Source organism: Meriones unguiculatus, chromosome 11, assembly GCF_030254825.1.
Source record: "Meriones unguiculatus strain TT.TT164.6M chromosome 11, Bangor_MerUng_6.1, whole genome shotgun sequence".
Lineage (NCBI taxonomy): Eukaryota > Metazoa > Chordata > Mammalia > Rodentia > Muridae > Meriones > Meriones unguiculatus.
Genome location: NC_083359.1, coordinates 34,535,126 through 34,550,041, shown reverse-complemented (window position 1 = coordinate 34,550,041; position 14,916 = coordinate 34,535,126). Strand labels below are relative to the sequence as shown.

Here is a 14,916-nt window from a genome sequence, read left to right as displayed (position 1 = left end):
CCTGTCCCTACTGTCAGTAGGGCCTCCCTTGTCCTCTCCTCTAAAAGGTTTTCTCTGAGTTTTTTGCTCTAAGTGTTGTTGCTTTTAACGCCTCTCTTTCTCTGCCCATTTGCCATGGAATTTAGACCCCATCTCTCAACATTTCATTTGTGTATTTTCTAAGTATTTTATGGCTTCGTTTATTTCAGTTAGACTCCAGGCTGCTGAGAGCAAGAACAAAGCTATATTCTGTATTTTTTTTAAAAAAAATCAGCTTGGTTATTGATCCCAGAATGTATCCCTCATAGATCTGAAGCCTGACAGGGCTCTATCCAGCCTCCTCCATCCACAGGAACCCCCATAAACATCATCCCAATGGGAATTAACATCAAGTCTCTGCGTGTGTGCCCTCTGTGACAACGCTCTCCGTTGTGCAGCATTTCCTTCAGTTCTCAGACCGAGACTCCATCTTCCCTGCTGCAGTGCAGAAGGTAGATCTTTGTGTAGAGATGCGCAGGGAGCAGGTGGATTTTAAAATCCAGCCTGAACTTGTGTGCTTCTTACCCATGGCGATGAAAGTTACATCTCACTGTATGCTGGAGGTGAGAAATTGTTACCCACCTACCCGCTGAACAGGCGAGCTTAGCCACGCTGCTTTCAGTATGCTGGTACACTTACCCATGTCCGCCCAAAGTTAGGAAAATCGTTTAACCCGGAGTCCGTTTTACAACAAGCTTTTCAGTAGCTCATCTAACTTATTTTAAACAAACAAAGAAACAAACAGACAGGATAAACGTCCAAGTACTATCACACAGTGGGGAAAATTGTCATCTGAACCATGGTGAGGTGGAGGCCATTTGTATGCTTCTCCATCACAGACAAATATCTTTGAACTGCATCCCAGTCTACACCGCCACATCCTGTCGCTACCAGTTGCTGAACTGCCCTGTGGGTTCTTCCTCATATGCTCCCTGTCTTGAGCCTCCAGGTAATCCTAGAGAGATGACATTTGGGGCCTAGCTTCTGAGCGTCACAGCAGCAGTGGTCATATCTGGGTCTGAGTGAAGCTGTGGCTTTGCTAAGGCTACCCATCTGGGAAGCGAGGAAGCTGGGATTCAAACCCACATCCCCTGGCTTTTCCTTGGATGTCTCTTTTCTCTGTGCTCTGCTGTTTCACTGGGGGTAGATCTTTACGGCTGCCTCTTCCCAGATGTGCTATGACTCAAAGAAAGATCTGTAGGAATGCTGCAGAATAAAGGAAGAAAGGGGCGCACATTCGTGTACCAAGACAGAGACAAGAGCCTGGCCCAGACGATGTTATTTTTGTTTCATTTTTTTTTCCAGTGTTGCTCTGAATTCCTCTTTCTCCCCACTCCACCCAAGGTGTCAAACAGATGTGAAAAATACCACAGAACTCAAGCCTCAACCCTGGCTTATGATTCATTTGTTGGGATGAGGAAAAACAATGCAAGAGAGTGTTATGGTGATGCCTGCTTTCAGAGGCAGCGTCATGGGAGACACCAGTCGTGGGCAAAGAGTGCATCCTCGGGCTTGCAGAAATGCTCAGCATTCCTGTTGCACAGCCTCAGTGGGAGACAGGGCAGAAACTACGGCAGGGCAGAAACTACTATTTTGGCTGGAGCTGGGACGAGCCAGGCTGCTAGGTGTATCCCTTTGTTTTCATCAAGGTACATGAATGAGAAATTCTATTGTCTCCTTCTATTTGTTTATGCATTTTCTGTCTTTTCCCCACCCAGTAGATGACTTTACACATTTTGAACATGCTTAGACTTGTAGAAGATGAGCGTTGGGATGTAGTGACTAAACATGACCTGACCTGTAGTGCGGGGGAGGTGGATCACTGGGTGAAGTGCTTGCTGTGTAGACGGTAGGACCCGTATCTTGATCCCCAGCACTCATGCAAAAATCCAGGCATTGTGGTGTTTGTCTATAACTCCAGGGCCCAGAAACAGAGACAGAGGGATTCTGGGTACTCACAGGTAAGACAGTATAGCCAATAGGTAAGCTGCAGACTTTGTCACAAAAAAAACAAACAAATAAATAAATAAATAAAAAGGTGGAGAACAAAGGAAGAAACTTGACATTGACTTTTGACTGCACAGTCACATCTGTGAGCATATGTCCTTGTGCACATGGACACACACACAAACACACACACACACACACACACACCCTGACCTCTGCATTCAGGTAATCTGGGTTGCAATCCTATTTTTACTCTCTGGAATGTGACCTCATGACCAAGTTTCTTTCTGAAGATCAGAGGAGGAGACTGAATTTCCTGTGTGAAAGGTGAGATAGTGAACAAGGGCAGAGAAGTATACAAAGTGCTTGGCACGTTGCTTTGTACATAGTGAGGTCTCAGGGGACAGCAGTTCCTAGGAAGATTCACCTACAGACATTTCTTCTGTTGGTGGAAACAATAATACCTATTATTCAGACCGGTTAGAAAGATAAGAAGAAAACCACAAAGGATAGAAAGTTAAGACGTTGGACTTGACAGTGCCCAGTGCTGTGACAAAGAGTCCCAAGATTTGGTTGGCTTTGAAGTTATTTCTGGAATATGTCTGAGTCTGATATGTATAAATCAGGAGGCAAGGCAGGCATCTCATGCAGCCATCCATGGCCTTGGGCTCAGATCATTTGCTTCCTTGGGAGTCCTCCACTATTTTCTGAATACAGCCCAAGATACAGGCCAAGGATGGGTGTGGAGCACTGGGCAGGGAATTTATGGTTCCACCCTGAAGGCTTCATGTATTACTTTGGCCCATGGTGCAGTGCTATGAACTCCGTCACATGGTCACGCTTGAGGAAATCTTGGAGATGTAGTCTGTGCGTTCACAAAAATGATCTGATGGACAATTCACTAGCCTGTCGGTGTTCAGGGAATGGAGTAATGTCGTGTCACGGTGACTTCCATGCTTCTCTAAGCTCCATCTGGAGGAGTGGACATCCTTGGTTACGCAGTCTTTATTGGGCTGAGCATGAGACCAGGGCCATTTCTTTCCTCATCCTCAGGATGACATAAATGCCTTCTTTCCTTGAGCCACCTTTGACTACAAGGACAGGAAATCAGCAGAAACTCCTATTTTCATCATGGAGAGCCATGGGAACTGATTCCATTCCTAGTGGTGAATTAAATATTCAGTAGGTGCCTTTTTTCTTTCTCCTTGTTCCACACCTTTAATGTTATGAAATAGATCACCCCAAAGTTAATGGCTTAAGACACAGTGCCTGGGGAACGGGGAGCCTGATCCCTTTTGGTAAACTCAAATTTCATAGTGTAGATAGGTAGGGATTGTACTTCAGGTAGTTAGCGTAATCTCCCAGGCCGAGACTGAGGATTTAGTAGGTGGTGGGTGAGCATCGTGAGCATAGCATCTCAGTTAACCCTCAATAAAAGCTCTTGAAGTCATGCGTGTCCTCCCGATCTTTATTAGTCATGAGGCTACCTGGGAGGTGGTTGCGCAAGGAATTCAGCTCTGGGACAATGTGTGAGGACCCCCACAGAACACACCACCCCGCCATGTCCTAAGTGCCTCTGTGGCACGCTGCAGTCTTTCTCATAATGAATATTAATTGAAAATATCGGCTCCGCAGCTGGCAGCATGAACTGCTGCAGTCCCACGCTGTGTCCTGGTAATTAAACCCTCAGCTGCTTTATCCCATTCCCAGTTGTCAAGGTCCCTCTAGGTCTCTCCAGATCCCAGAGGGAGTGGAGGAAGAGAGCTCATGATGGGTGAGAGGTTGTCGAATCCCAGCTGCCCACTGGTGTCTGGTCCTGGCAGCGGGGTTCTTCTGTAGTTTCTGTGTGCCTTGGGCCCTTTCTTCACCAACACCCTGCATGCACAATTAGCAAAGGTGAAATGGAGTGTACTTATACCACAGACTAAGAAACAGTTGCAGTGGCTATTCTAGGAGGGGTAAAACAAAAGAAAGGAAACGGGAGCCTAGGTGAGGTTACCCAAGGGCACACTTGATTTTTATTTCACTGTAATTTCTAATATCAGAAGGGTGACCCCTCCTCATACTTGACTGTTCCTCACACAAAATGCAAAAATTGGAAACGTCTCTCCTACTCCTCTAATACAAGCGTATAACTCACACGTCTTTCTGGAGATCTGTTGTGAGACAGGTGACTCTTGGGCATCCCAGTAGCCTATCCTGATGCTTTGGTTAACAGAAGACGCATATAGCACAGTTCCCGTAAGGTTATACCATTGTGTACCATCACAGCTGCTAAATTTGTATGCCCGTACTCTGATGTTTGTACCGTGATGAAAGGCAAGCAACAACACATCTTTTGAAGCAGAGTCTATTCATTGTGTGATTTGTGACAGTGTATAAGCTGTCGATTTATAGACACCCTCTAGAAACTCCATAGTCTCAAACCTAGAAACTTCCTCCTCATAGGGAGGACATATGATGGAGGGATTCATTGTTCAGTATCCAGTGTTAAGAACTGTAACATTCTTTATGGTCCCCCATTTTTTTCACCCCGGGAGCTTAGATGATTTTAGGGACTGCAGAATATCCAGTTGTTCCCAGGTTCCCCCTTAACTTTCCTTCCCCTTTAACTTTGCTTTCTTACCACCCTCGGTGCCTCCTTCACCTTTGCCCCCAGTAACTGCCACGCTGAGCCTTCAGCTCTTCCATGACAAATGCTCCTAAGCTTCCAGGTTGAGGCAGGAATCATTCACGCAGCTGTCCTTGGCTGCTGGGTGGAACCAGCCGTTACTGCAGGCCAGGCGGAAGCTCTGCTGTGCTGCTGCTTGTTAGGAAGTTAAACTTGGGAGATTTATGAACTAATTAGGAACTATGCAAGTTTTGTTTTGTCTGTTAGAGAAGATTGTGTTGTCTGTTTATATCTAGTAGTTATGCACCAAAGTCAGTGATAATTCTTTTGGTTTCAGGCAGTAGAAGGAGAATGGCTTCTTTCATCTTCTCGATCTTCACTGTCCTTTAGTGGAGGCAGGATGGCGAACTCTGTTTAACTCTGAACTGCTTTAAACCAAAATGCAAAGGAGAGGGGATAGATTTCTTTGCAAAATGCCAAAGTACGGAGGTATCTGCCTTCAGGCGCAGGCAGATCCAAACACTGATGGGACAACATGAAGAATGCCTCTCTTCATCTCCTGAGTCTGGAACACTGTCCTATAGTGGCAGCAAGATGACTTCTGGTACTGAGCTGCTTTACTACCCCAGAGGACAGAAAGTTATTCTTTGAAAATCATACATGCATTCTGGAGACAATGGAAGGGATTACACATACTTTAAAAACCTGGCCTATGTCAGCTCTTCCTCCCTGGAGCCTCTGGACTTGTGACAAGGCCTCAGCTCTACTTGTATAAATTAATCTGAAAATTGGGTGGGTGGGGGACCCAGGGACATTGAGAGATAGGTTTGTTGCTTGAAGAAGGGACCACAGAAGACAAGCAGTTAAGTGTGACTGGGCTCTGCTACATACATAATGAATGGCTTATTCCATACAATTTCCTTAAGGTTAGTTGGACATGCTCAAGGGATATCATTAATCATTGGAATTGCCTTCCCCCTGACAGGCAGCGTTCCCCCAGTCCAAGCCAGTATGCCTTGAATAGACTGTAAGTGTAACCTGCACAATTCTGACCTGAATTTTCTTTCCATTGCAGTGACCTGGACAGAAATAACATCACCAGGATCACCAAAACGGACTTCGCTGGACTGAAGAATCTCCGAGTCTTGTAAGTAGCAGATGGCGCACCAACGAGTTTTCATTTTCAGCTCTTCAGCCTGTGAAAATGTTGCACTGCCCTGCCATCACATTCCCAAGCTCTGGGCCACAGGAATTCATGTGTCTGCCGCAGAGAGCCCTTCATTACTGCACCAAGTGTTCACAGATATCAAATTGTATGGCTGGACGCTGCTGGCTGGGCGAGATCGATAGAAGAGCCAGGTTCCAGCCACAGGAAAAACAGAAGGCAATAAATGAATTAAGTCAGCATGCCCTGCTTCCTGGATGACAGCAATGTCAGGTTGACTAACCATGCTTCCCTTCCATAGAGATTATAATTTCTTCTCCAGCTTGTGCATTAAAAGAGCAATTGGGACAGCTGCTATTTATCTTGCTGCTTAATGGAGAGGAGGGGAGGACGGATGGAGAGGGCCAGGCGAGGGCAGAGTCCTTGCTGGCCATTCGCAGCTGTGCGGACCAGTAGCCAAATCTGAGGTAGGCATTGGTGAGATGGGACAAGAAGTAGTGGATTTCTTCTCTGGATATTGAAGACTTTTTCTGGACTTGTGTGTGTTAAGAAGATGCCCACGTGCTGTTCACTGAAAAGTCTAAAACATTCAGAAATTGGCAGTGGAACAGTTGGGTTCCCTTTCCTCCCTTTCTGTCTTTCTTCCTGGTGATTTTTCCCCATAATGTGGCCCGTGCCCAGGAGTGCAGCCTGAGAAGTTTGACCCCAGCTTTGGTGTTATTTGTATCATGGAATCTTGGCTGGCCCATCTCTATTGGCAGTTACAGCCAACTCATTGCTACCAGATTCCACCTCCCTTAAAATAAAACAACTTCGTTTCAGATTGATTTCATTTTATGTGTAGGAGTGCTTTGCCTACATGTATGTATGTGTACCATATGTACATGTACGCCTGGTGCCCATAGAAGAAGGCATCAGATCCCTGGAATTTGAGTTATAGATGGTTGCGAGTTGTCCTGTTGGTGCTGGGAATTGAACCCAGGGCGGGGAGGGCTACATTGTCTACAAAAGCAAGTACTCTGAACTCCTGAGCTATCTATCAAGGCCCCAACATCTCTGCTTCTATGATTTTGTCCCTGGGACAAGAAACATCAGATTCTGATGTGATTTGGGACTAATTATTTGCTCAGGCAACTTTGGAACATGAAAAGCAACATGAAATCCCTGTACCTCCTTGGGCCTCAGTTTCCCCTTCAGCAACATAGGGAGTAAATACTTCAAAGTCCTCTCAATTCTAGTTATACACGGAGTGCTTTGGGCCGTTAGCATTCTCCTTTTGATTATTGCCTGTTGCTTGTGAAGCAGGGCTTTGGTATTGCTGATATCTTGTTAGCTGAGAAATGTTAGTAACAAATAATGCTAATGATGATGGCGACCAGCATTTTCTTGGCACTTACTATGTACCCATTGCAGGGTCATGTACAAGAGCCTAGGAAGGTGGAGTTATTAGGGCCACCCTCTTTGCAGGAGAGGAAAAGGCACTGGATTGAGAAATGTCAGCTCTGCAGAGAGCAACAGAGGAATCGGAATTAGAATCCAAGTGGTGTGCCTTCTAACCTGCATGCAGTACTTCTGGGCTCATGCAGGAGGAGGGGGGGAGGAGCTGGGAGAGGGAAGGAGGTGCAGCTCCACTGACTGGGTTCTTGAGGAGGGGGAGGGGAAGGACATGCAGCTCCTGAGTGTGGAATGTGAGCTGAGTGTTCCTCTAGGCCAGGGCACAAGGAAGCAGGAATCTGACTGCTGCTCCTCCAGCCACCAGATACCTCTTCCACAGGCGTTTCTCTCCTCTTTGGAGTTGAACACTCCTTTCTCAGCATCTCCAGGTCAAAGACCTACTTTGTGCTAAGCCCTTCTTGTGCTCTGAGCATCTACGCGTATGTCAAATGAGTAATTGCTCTGATGAAGCCTGGGCCAAGAGGAATGCAAGTTGCCATTGCTGTTGGGAATCTCTTGATTCAGTTCTAGAGTACTTTGTATTAAAAAAAAAAAATGCAGGAGTCTTCTGCTTCTAGGTCGTTTGCCGATTTAAAAAGCAAAACTGTGTTTAGGCTTTTGCTTTGTGTCTTTCTCCCCTCCATGGCCCCCGCCACCACGTCTTTGACTTGTATCTGTAAGAGAAGCTTTTTCATACTAGTCAAAATTCACCTAATGCTTCATTTTCAAACCAAGTCAAAAATAACACTTTGATTTTTTTTACTGCTGCATCAGAGAGACTAATAAAAATTCCAATTTCCATATCTGCTGTCTACAAATAGAAACTTTAAAATAATCACAAAAGATGACATTAATGTCTTCTGCATAGTCCACAATATTCCTTTGACTACAGTTTATCTTTTCAGATAATTGGTGCATTCTTCTAACTTGATAAGCAATTCCAAAATGCCTTTACCCCTGCTTTACCAACTATTAATATGTCTGTTTCATTATGTGCCTTATCATCTCCAAGACAGTCCTTTTCAAGTGGCCCTTTAATTCGATGAAAGAAATCTGCTAGGTGGGAAAGCTGAGAACCCATCTAACACTAATAAAATAGCCGAACATTTTAACCGTGTTTTCCCTCCATCTATTCCTCTCAGCTAAGTAACCTAGAGAACTCTCTTTTATTTTTTTATTTTTTGAAAAGCTTTCATCACATCCTGGCATATTCCCTGTGTCTGTTTCTTATTTACAATTTATGGTGAAGCAATAAAAGACTCGATAGTCTTGAATAATTTGAGCTTGCCCCTCCCACCCCCATTTCCGTGTAAAATGCCTTAGAGCTGCTAATATGGCTCAGGTGAATGTAAACACAGAACAGAGACTGGTGAACTTCCATCTCATCCAAGGGTGACTTTCTCTAAAGGAAGCAGAGATGTAAGAGTTGCCTGCGACAGTCATTCTCTTCCCACAGGTTAGGAGCAGAGAAAAGTTTCCAATGTTGGTATCAATTAAATCCTCTTTCTTAGTGATCCATTTAAGGAGTGAGTATGTTCACAATGTGGGAGCCAGCTTTATCCCAAATGGGGTTAATAAAAGAGTTAAACTCCGCCTCAGCCGTCATCACATGAGGACCATTTCCTATTCTAATCTTGTGGAAAAAAAAATGTGCCAAAGAACTGAAAATGAACACAGTCTGTGCTCCCCCCTCCTCCAACTCAGAACAGACACCAGCCATGGGCAACCCTTGTGGGGATCTAGAACCCAGCCTGACCTTGATCCCACATATCCTCCTGCACTTGGCCAGCAAACTAGGTCTGAATCAACAGTTGTCTGCCCTTTGCTTTCAGTGCTTCTCAGAAGCCTTCATGCAGGCTTTGGGACTCATTCATCCGTTGACAGTGCCAGGCGCTTTTGTGTATCAGATAGTACTTATTTAGCTTTTAAATGCCAGGCATGAGGCTGCACTTTGTTGGGTCTAGGAAGCCAGTCTGAAAAGGATCCTGGATACCTTTCCGACAGGAACAAGAGGATACTGCAGGGGGAAGACGAGGAGACCTAACATTTGCTGAGGTGTGGGTGGCATGAATCCAGGATGAGACAGTGCACTTCCCCAGGATAGTAATGACAGAGCCCTGACGGCTTACAGGCCTTGGGGAGCAGTGGGAGCAAATGAATCTCAGAGCCCAACGAAAGCAGGGGCCACCTGGCAACATCTGACATCTTAAATAGGGGGACACAATCACCCTGGGGTGCTTTGGTCAGGAGGTAGAAGGGCAAATCTCCCAACCTAACGATCTTTCCATAGTTCCTGGCTCCTGCTAGTCATGTCCGGTAGCTGAAACCAGCAGTAAGTAGAGGCCAAGAAGCTCTTTGGGAAAGCTACTGCAAGTTAGCTTCCCAGGGCCTGAGCAAGCTGGAGCAGGGACAGAAACCTCACGTGCATTTGTTCCCACATCCCCATTTCTTGAAAGAAACTAGCGGTGTTAGCAAAATGAATACAAAACAAAGAGAGACATTATTGGAGGTCAGAGTTAGGCTTCTCTGAACATTCAAAGCTTGATCCTCAGCCACCATAGAGTTAGCTCTTGTTCTAACTGGAGAATAATGTCAGCGAGTGCTGTTTGATTGATTGATTATAAAAGTCTGGCTGAGCAACCTCCCTAGCCACTAGTATTGAACTGACACCCTGTTTAGTAAATGTGCTAATAAAAGCCTGTTAGCATCCCAAGGCCTTTTTGCCATATGGCAGATGGAGAAGAGGAGGGAAGGGTAGGGTAGGAACATTTATTAAAAATTATAGATTATTACTTCAGACCCTGGGCTTGATGATTTATTTAATCCATTTTTATTCTTGTAAGTGTTTCTGTGATGTCTTATTTCCTGTATTTTACAAATGAGGAAACTGAGTCTTAGAAATGATGACTAGCCAGCTCAATACACCACCATCTAGTAAGAAGTAGGGCAGAGATCCTGAAGCAGTGGGTCTCAACCTGTGGGACAAGACTTCTTTGGGGGTCTAATGACCCTGGTCACAGGGGTCACCTAAGAAAACACAGAAATTTACATTTTGATTTGTAAAAGTAGCACAAATACAGTTATAAAATATCAACAAAAATAATTTTATTGTTGGGATGTTACCACAACATGAACTGTATTAAAGGGTCGTAGCATTAGGAAGGTTGAGAGCCACTGCCTGAAATATACTGGGCACCTGAAAGTCCTCTCCTTAGTTGTGTGGTTCCCCTTGGGCAAGTTCCTTAGCTACTCCATTTTTATCTGTTAAGTGAGTGGCCTGGAAGGAACTGGTCTGCAAGGGATAGAAGTCACATAAATGGGGCTCTTGAAAGGTTAAAGATTCTGGTGAATATGCTGACCTTCCTGGCCAGTTAATATTTGTAAACACAAATGTGTTTACGTATTTGAGCCAACAAATTACCTCTACATGCCCTGATAGAAGCCTTATATCATTGACTCCTTTTGTTCCTTTATGGAAAATCAGTATGTACTGGGTTTTTCATTCAGTAGATTTACATGGTAGGCTACTGTACTGGGGCTGAGAGCATGAGGAAGAGGAGGTCTGGTCATTATTCTTTGGGAAGAGACACAGAGATGAAGCACTGAGGTTGGAGCGTTAAGCCTAAATCATGAAGAAGGTAAGGGCATTCCAAGAGGTGGGGCCATCATGCAAGGTTTGTTTCGAAGTGAAGATGCATCCTCCCCAAGGCTGTGCATTCCCCGGTGCTTCTGCAATTCCAGAGCAAACTGTGGCTCTTCATAAATTCCCCCTCCTTTCAAGAAACAGCCTTCAATCACAATTGCACTCCCCTCCAAATCCCACACAGCTACCAAATGCAGTCCCTGTCATTTCCTGGCCCATTTCCCACCTAAAACCCATGCATCATCCTTGCATCCCTTCCCTACTGTTCAGCGAATGATTAGTTACTATTTCACGTTGAGCTGCTTTTTTTTTTTTTTTTTTTTTGGTAAGTCGGTGAAACAAATGTTTCATTGTATGATCAACTCTTAGGGTGTGCTGAATGCATGAATCAAACTCGTTTCTATAGAGTGTTTAGGATTCTTAATCACCTGATGGGTGATTAGCGGTGCAGCAAAGTTGTAGTCAGGGATAGCCACGACTCTCATGAACATCTTTAGGGAGTCGGGATGAGCCTGTGCCTGTGTGAGGGAATTCCCGGGACCAGGCTAGATGTCTTAGTACTCCATCCTTTCCGTGAGGTGGAGCACGGAAGGCCCTAATCAATGAAGTATTTTTGAATCCCTGGAGGAGGGAGCTCCAAAGGGAGAGGTGATGAATGTGCGTGCTTTCTCCAAGGAACAGCTTTACCTCTTCCATTTCTGTGCATCATTCTGCAGTGCTTGGGGCGGGGGTTGGGAGGGGCTGTGCATTTGTTGGGAACATTCTTAAAATAGAGGCATGGAAGCCGATCTGTCAGGTACAAGTGTGCAGGCATTGAAACCCTGGTTACCGAGACACTACACTGGGATGCGAGTTATTTTGTCCCATCAGAGTGATTATAATTGGAGGGTCCCAGGGGTCCCAGTATGGGAAATGTGATATGGCTGTACAGCCTAAGGCCCCTCATGAGGGCTCCTACTGCATTTGGGTCCCTGACCCTGGCTCCCTTTCTGATTCTAGGCATCTGGAAGACAATCAGGTCAGCATCATCGAGAGAGGCGCCTTCCAGGATCTGAAGCAGCTGGAGCGATTGTAAGTAAAGTACAACCTTGTGTTAAAAAAAAAAAAAAAGGTTTCTACATTCTTCTTTTGTTTTGTTTCATAAATTGGTCTTGTGGCCAATTTGGTAAAAGCAAGTCTCCATGTTCTGAAAAAATGTTTTCTACTACATTTAAAGTTGTTTGAATCATGTTACAGAGACACGTGTAAGCTCCTGATCTAGAAAGGATGCAGGGGCCAGCATCTGAGGTGAGATTTCTTCTTCCCAGGCTTGAGGCATCCCTTGGTTTCTTTCCATGGAGCTGCTTCTACCCTCACCTCAGCTTCTTCTTTCCCAGAGGAGTAAGCTAATGTCATGGAAGCCAGCAACAGATCCTCCCCTATTCCTAGGGCTTCTCCTCCTGGGACTCCTCCTTGTGCTCTTGTGGGAGAGGAAGGATGGGCGAGTGGGCGTAGCCTTCCGCGTGCCTGCTTCTCTGAGCGCCAGCCTGTCTCAGGAAACCCACACGTTTCCACGAGAGAACACGCTGCCTCTGGTTTAAAATAGGCCGCTGTTCTGACTTGATCAGAGGGTGGGCAGCAAAAGAAGTGGGGCTGGGAGCTGGGTGGAGCCTCCATTTATTTTGCCATGAATGCTTTTGCAGAAAACTCTGGGGTCGTTTTGATGAGGAAGGTTGCTGAGATGGTTAAGTGGGCAGCTTCACCTTTCCTCAGTTAATCACTTCTGACAGCTCATAACATCTGGATATTTGCTTTCTGCCCTCTGAGTGGGGATTGTCCCCAAGAGCACTTAGTCATGCCGGTGGGCGGCTCTCATCCGTGCCTCCCCCTGTAGCCCCATTACCCTGACATTTCAGCTTCCTTCTGTACTCGGGGCTGGAACTGTAGCAGTTCACCGCTCTGCCAGCTTACCTGAAAAAACACCGCTCTGTGTATCTGTCCTGTTGCCAAAGCTCTCTTGCTTTGAGACAGGTCTCTTTTATAGACTTGCTTGGGTGAGATGGTCTGCCTGACCCAACTTTCTTATTTTGTGTTGTGTCATCCTTTCTGCACCAAGTCATTGTATCCAAAGCCACAGGGCAATGGGGAAGGTCCTTGCCTCGTGGCGATTAATAACTGTTGTTTTCTTCTGGATCAAACCCCAGCATGGCTTTTGCTGTCACTAGTTTAAATATGACATTTATTTCTAGTAAGAGAAAAAAGTTATTAAAATTATGTTACCTTTGTTTACATTTTGATTTTTTTTTCAAGTTTCGTAAAATTTAAGTTCTTCTTTGTGGACTAAAGAAAACATGAAAGTATTTGTTGAACCTAGTTCTTCTTTGTGAAATTCAACATTTACATAGGAAAATAAACACATGGTCCGGTGTGAAAAACCTCCCTCTTGCTTAGTTTTCTGATTAGAAGGGTAAATAAATTGCTAATTTGTTAATTTCATGGTTGTTAGGAGGGAATTACTGAGTGCTTTAGAGATACCAGGAACTGCAGGTGTGTGTGTTTGTGTGCGTCACAAGCAATCTTTTATTTTAACCTCCTGCCAAATTACAACAAGCGACAATGAGATGCCATTACCCTCCTTTTGTAGATGAAGAAACAAATGCCTAGGGAGAAAGAGTTGTCAGGGCTGAGTAAGATTCCCAGCCACATCTGTCTGACATCAAAGTCCGCCTCCTTTCATATTTCTGTGCTGCAGACATGAGATGAAGTGTGAGCTTCAGCAATGGCCCTGCGAATAGCCTCTCATGTACCCATTCAAGTCCAGGGAGGCTCGGGGAAGTATTCTGGCAAAGGTCTTTCTCTCTCTCTCTCTCTCTCTCTCTCTCTCTCTCTCTCTCTCTCTCTCTCTTGGAGTAGTGTACAAGGCCAAAATACCAAGCATGTCTAGGGAACTAAGGGATTACAGTTGCTGAGCAAACCTGACTCTCTGTCTGTTTTGGTATATTAGGTACATAATACTAGTTGCAATACTAGATAAACCTGCAAATCTCAGTGACTTAACACAGTGGAAATTTCCTTCTAATTCTTCCAAACTCGATATGACATTCCTGTTAAGGCCTCCCTCTCAAGTATAGACTCAGAGGCAGGCTCCTTCCACGTCGTTGGCGGCTGTCTTTATATCTTGGTTTGCAGTGTACAAATGTGTCAAGTCCGTGAGTGGGGAAAAAGCATGGCGCACTGAGCGCAGGATGTTTCCACATGAGACCTGGAAGAGGACTATGCCGTATCCATCCTTACATCTGCAAAGCGGTCATGTGGCTATACTTAAACTGCAGGGAAGGCTGCCAATGGTGGCTGAGCGCTAGGACAGGTGGTAGATGCTAGCTTACCGGATAGGTAGCCAGTCTCACCTGTGTTACACGTAAGTTGGAGAAGTACTTGGACAGGAAGATGAAGGGTATCTGTCATTTTATAGGCATCAGAGTCAGCAAGAAGGTAGGGCTGAGCATGTGTGTGTACATGTTGTGTGTGTGAACGTGTATGTTGTGGGGTGTGTGTGTGTGTGTGTGTGTGTGTGTGATCCTTCCTGGTGTTAATCTGCTTTCTAGTCAAGCCGTCTGTTTTTCATCACACCGAGTGACATGAAAGAAGAAAATGCAATATATTTGCTATTAACCACTGAAGAAGTAGATGGTGGCTGTGCCATCTGTAGCACACTCCAGGGTCTCCTTACTGCATCTGTGCGTTACATAATAAAATATTTTTATTGGCTCTGTTCTAAAACGGCCTAAAAAAATGGATTTTGATAATTTCCATTCTGAGTGTTTTATTCTTGGCTTGCTCTCTTGGGGGCTCGCTGGGAAAGGGAAGGGGAGTCTTACATTTCAAGTCTTGGGATTCTTCTGTTCCTCGACGAAAGGACCCCTAGACTGAGTTAGGTGCCGGTCTGTGTTAGATTATTTCCTATTGTATCAATGAAACACCTGAAGCTGGGTAATTTATAAAAAGAAGTTGAGCTAATAGAACTCATAGTTCTGAGGACTAACAACATAAAATTGGCTGACCCCATCAGTTGGGCTTCTGGTGAGGGTCCCATTAGCACTGTTGCATCATGGTGGATGA

General features: G+C 45.1%; 1 protein-coding gene across 1 annotated transcript in view; it reads left to right on the top strand.

Annotated features, from left to right (window-relative positions):
- Slit3 (slit guidance ligand 3) overlaps nucleotides 1-14,916 on the top strand; it is a 594,183-nt gene that overhangs the window by 44,436 nt on the left and 534,831 nt on the right. Inside the window, exons 2-3 of the mRNA XM_021631471.2 lie at nucleotides 5,652-5,723; nucleotides 11,818-11,889. Coding sequence (XP_021487146.1) covers nucleotides 5,652-5,723; nucleotides 11,818-11,889 — 144 coding nt within the window. The remainder of the gene's footprint in view (nucleotides 1-5,651; nucleotides 5,724-11,817; nucleotides 11,890-14,916) is intronic.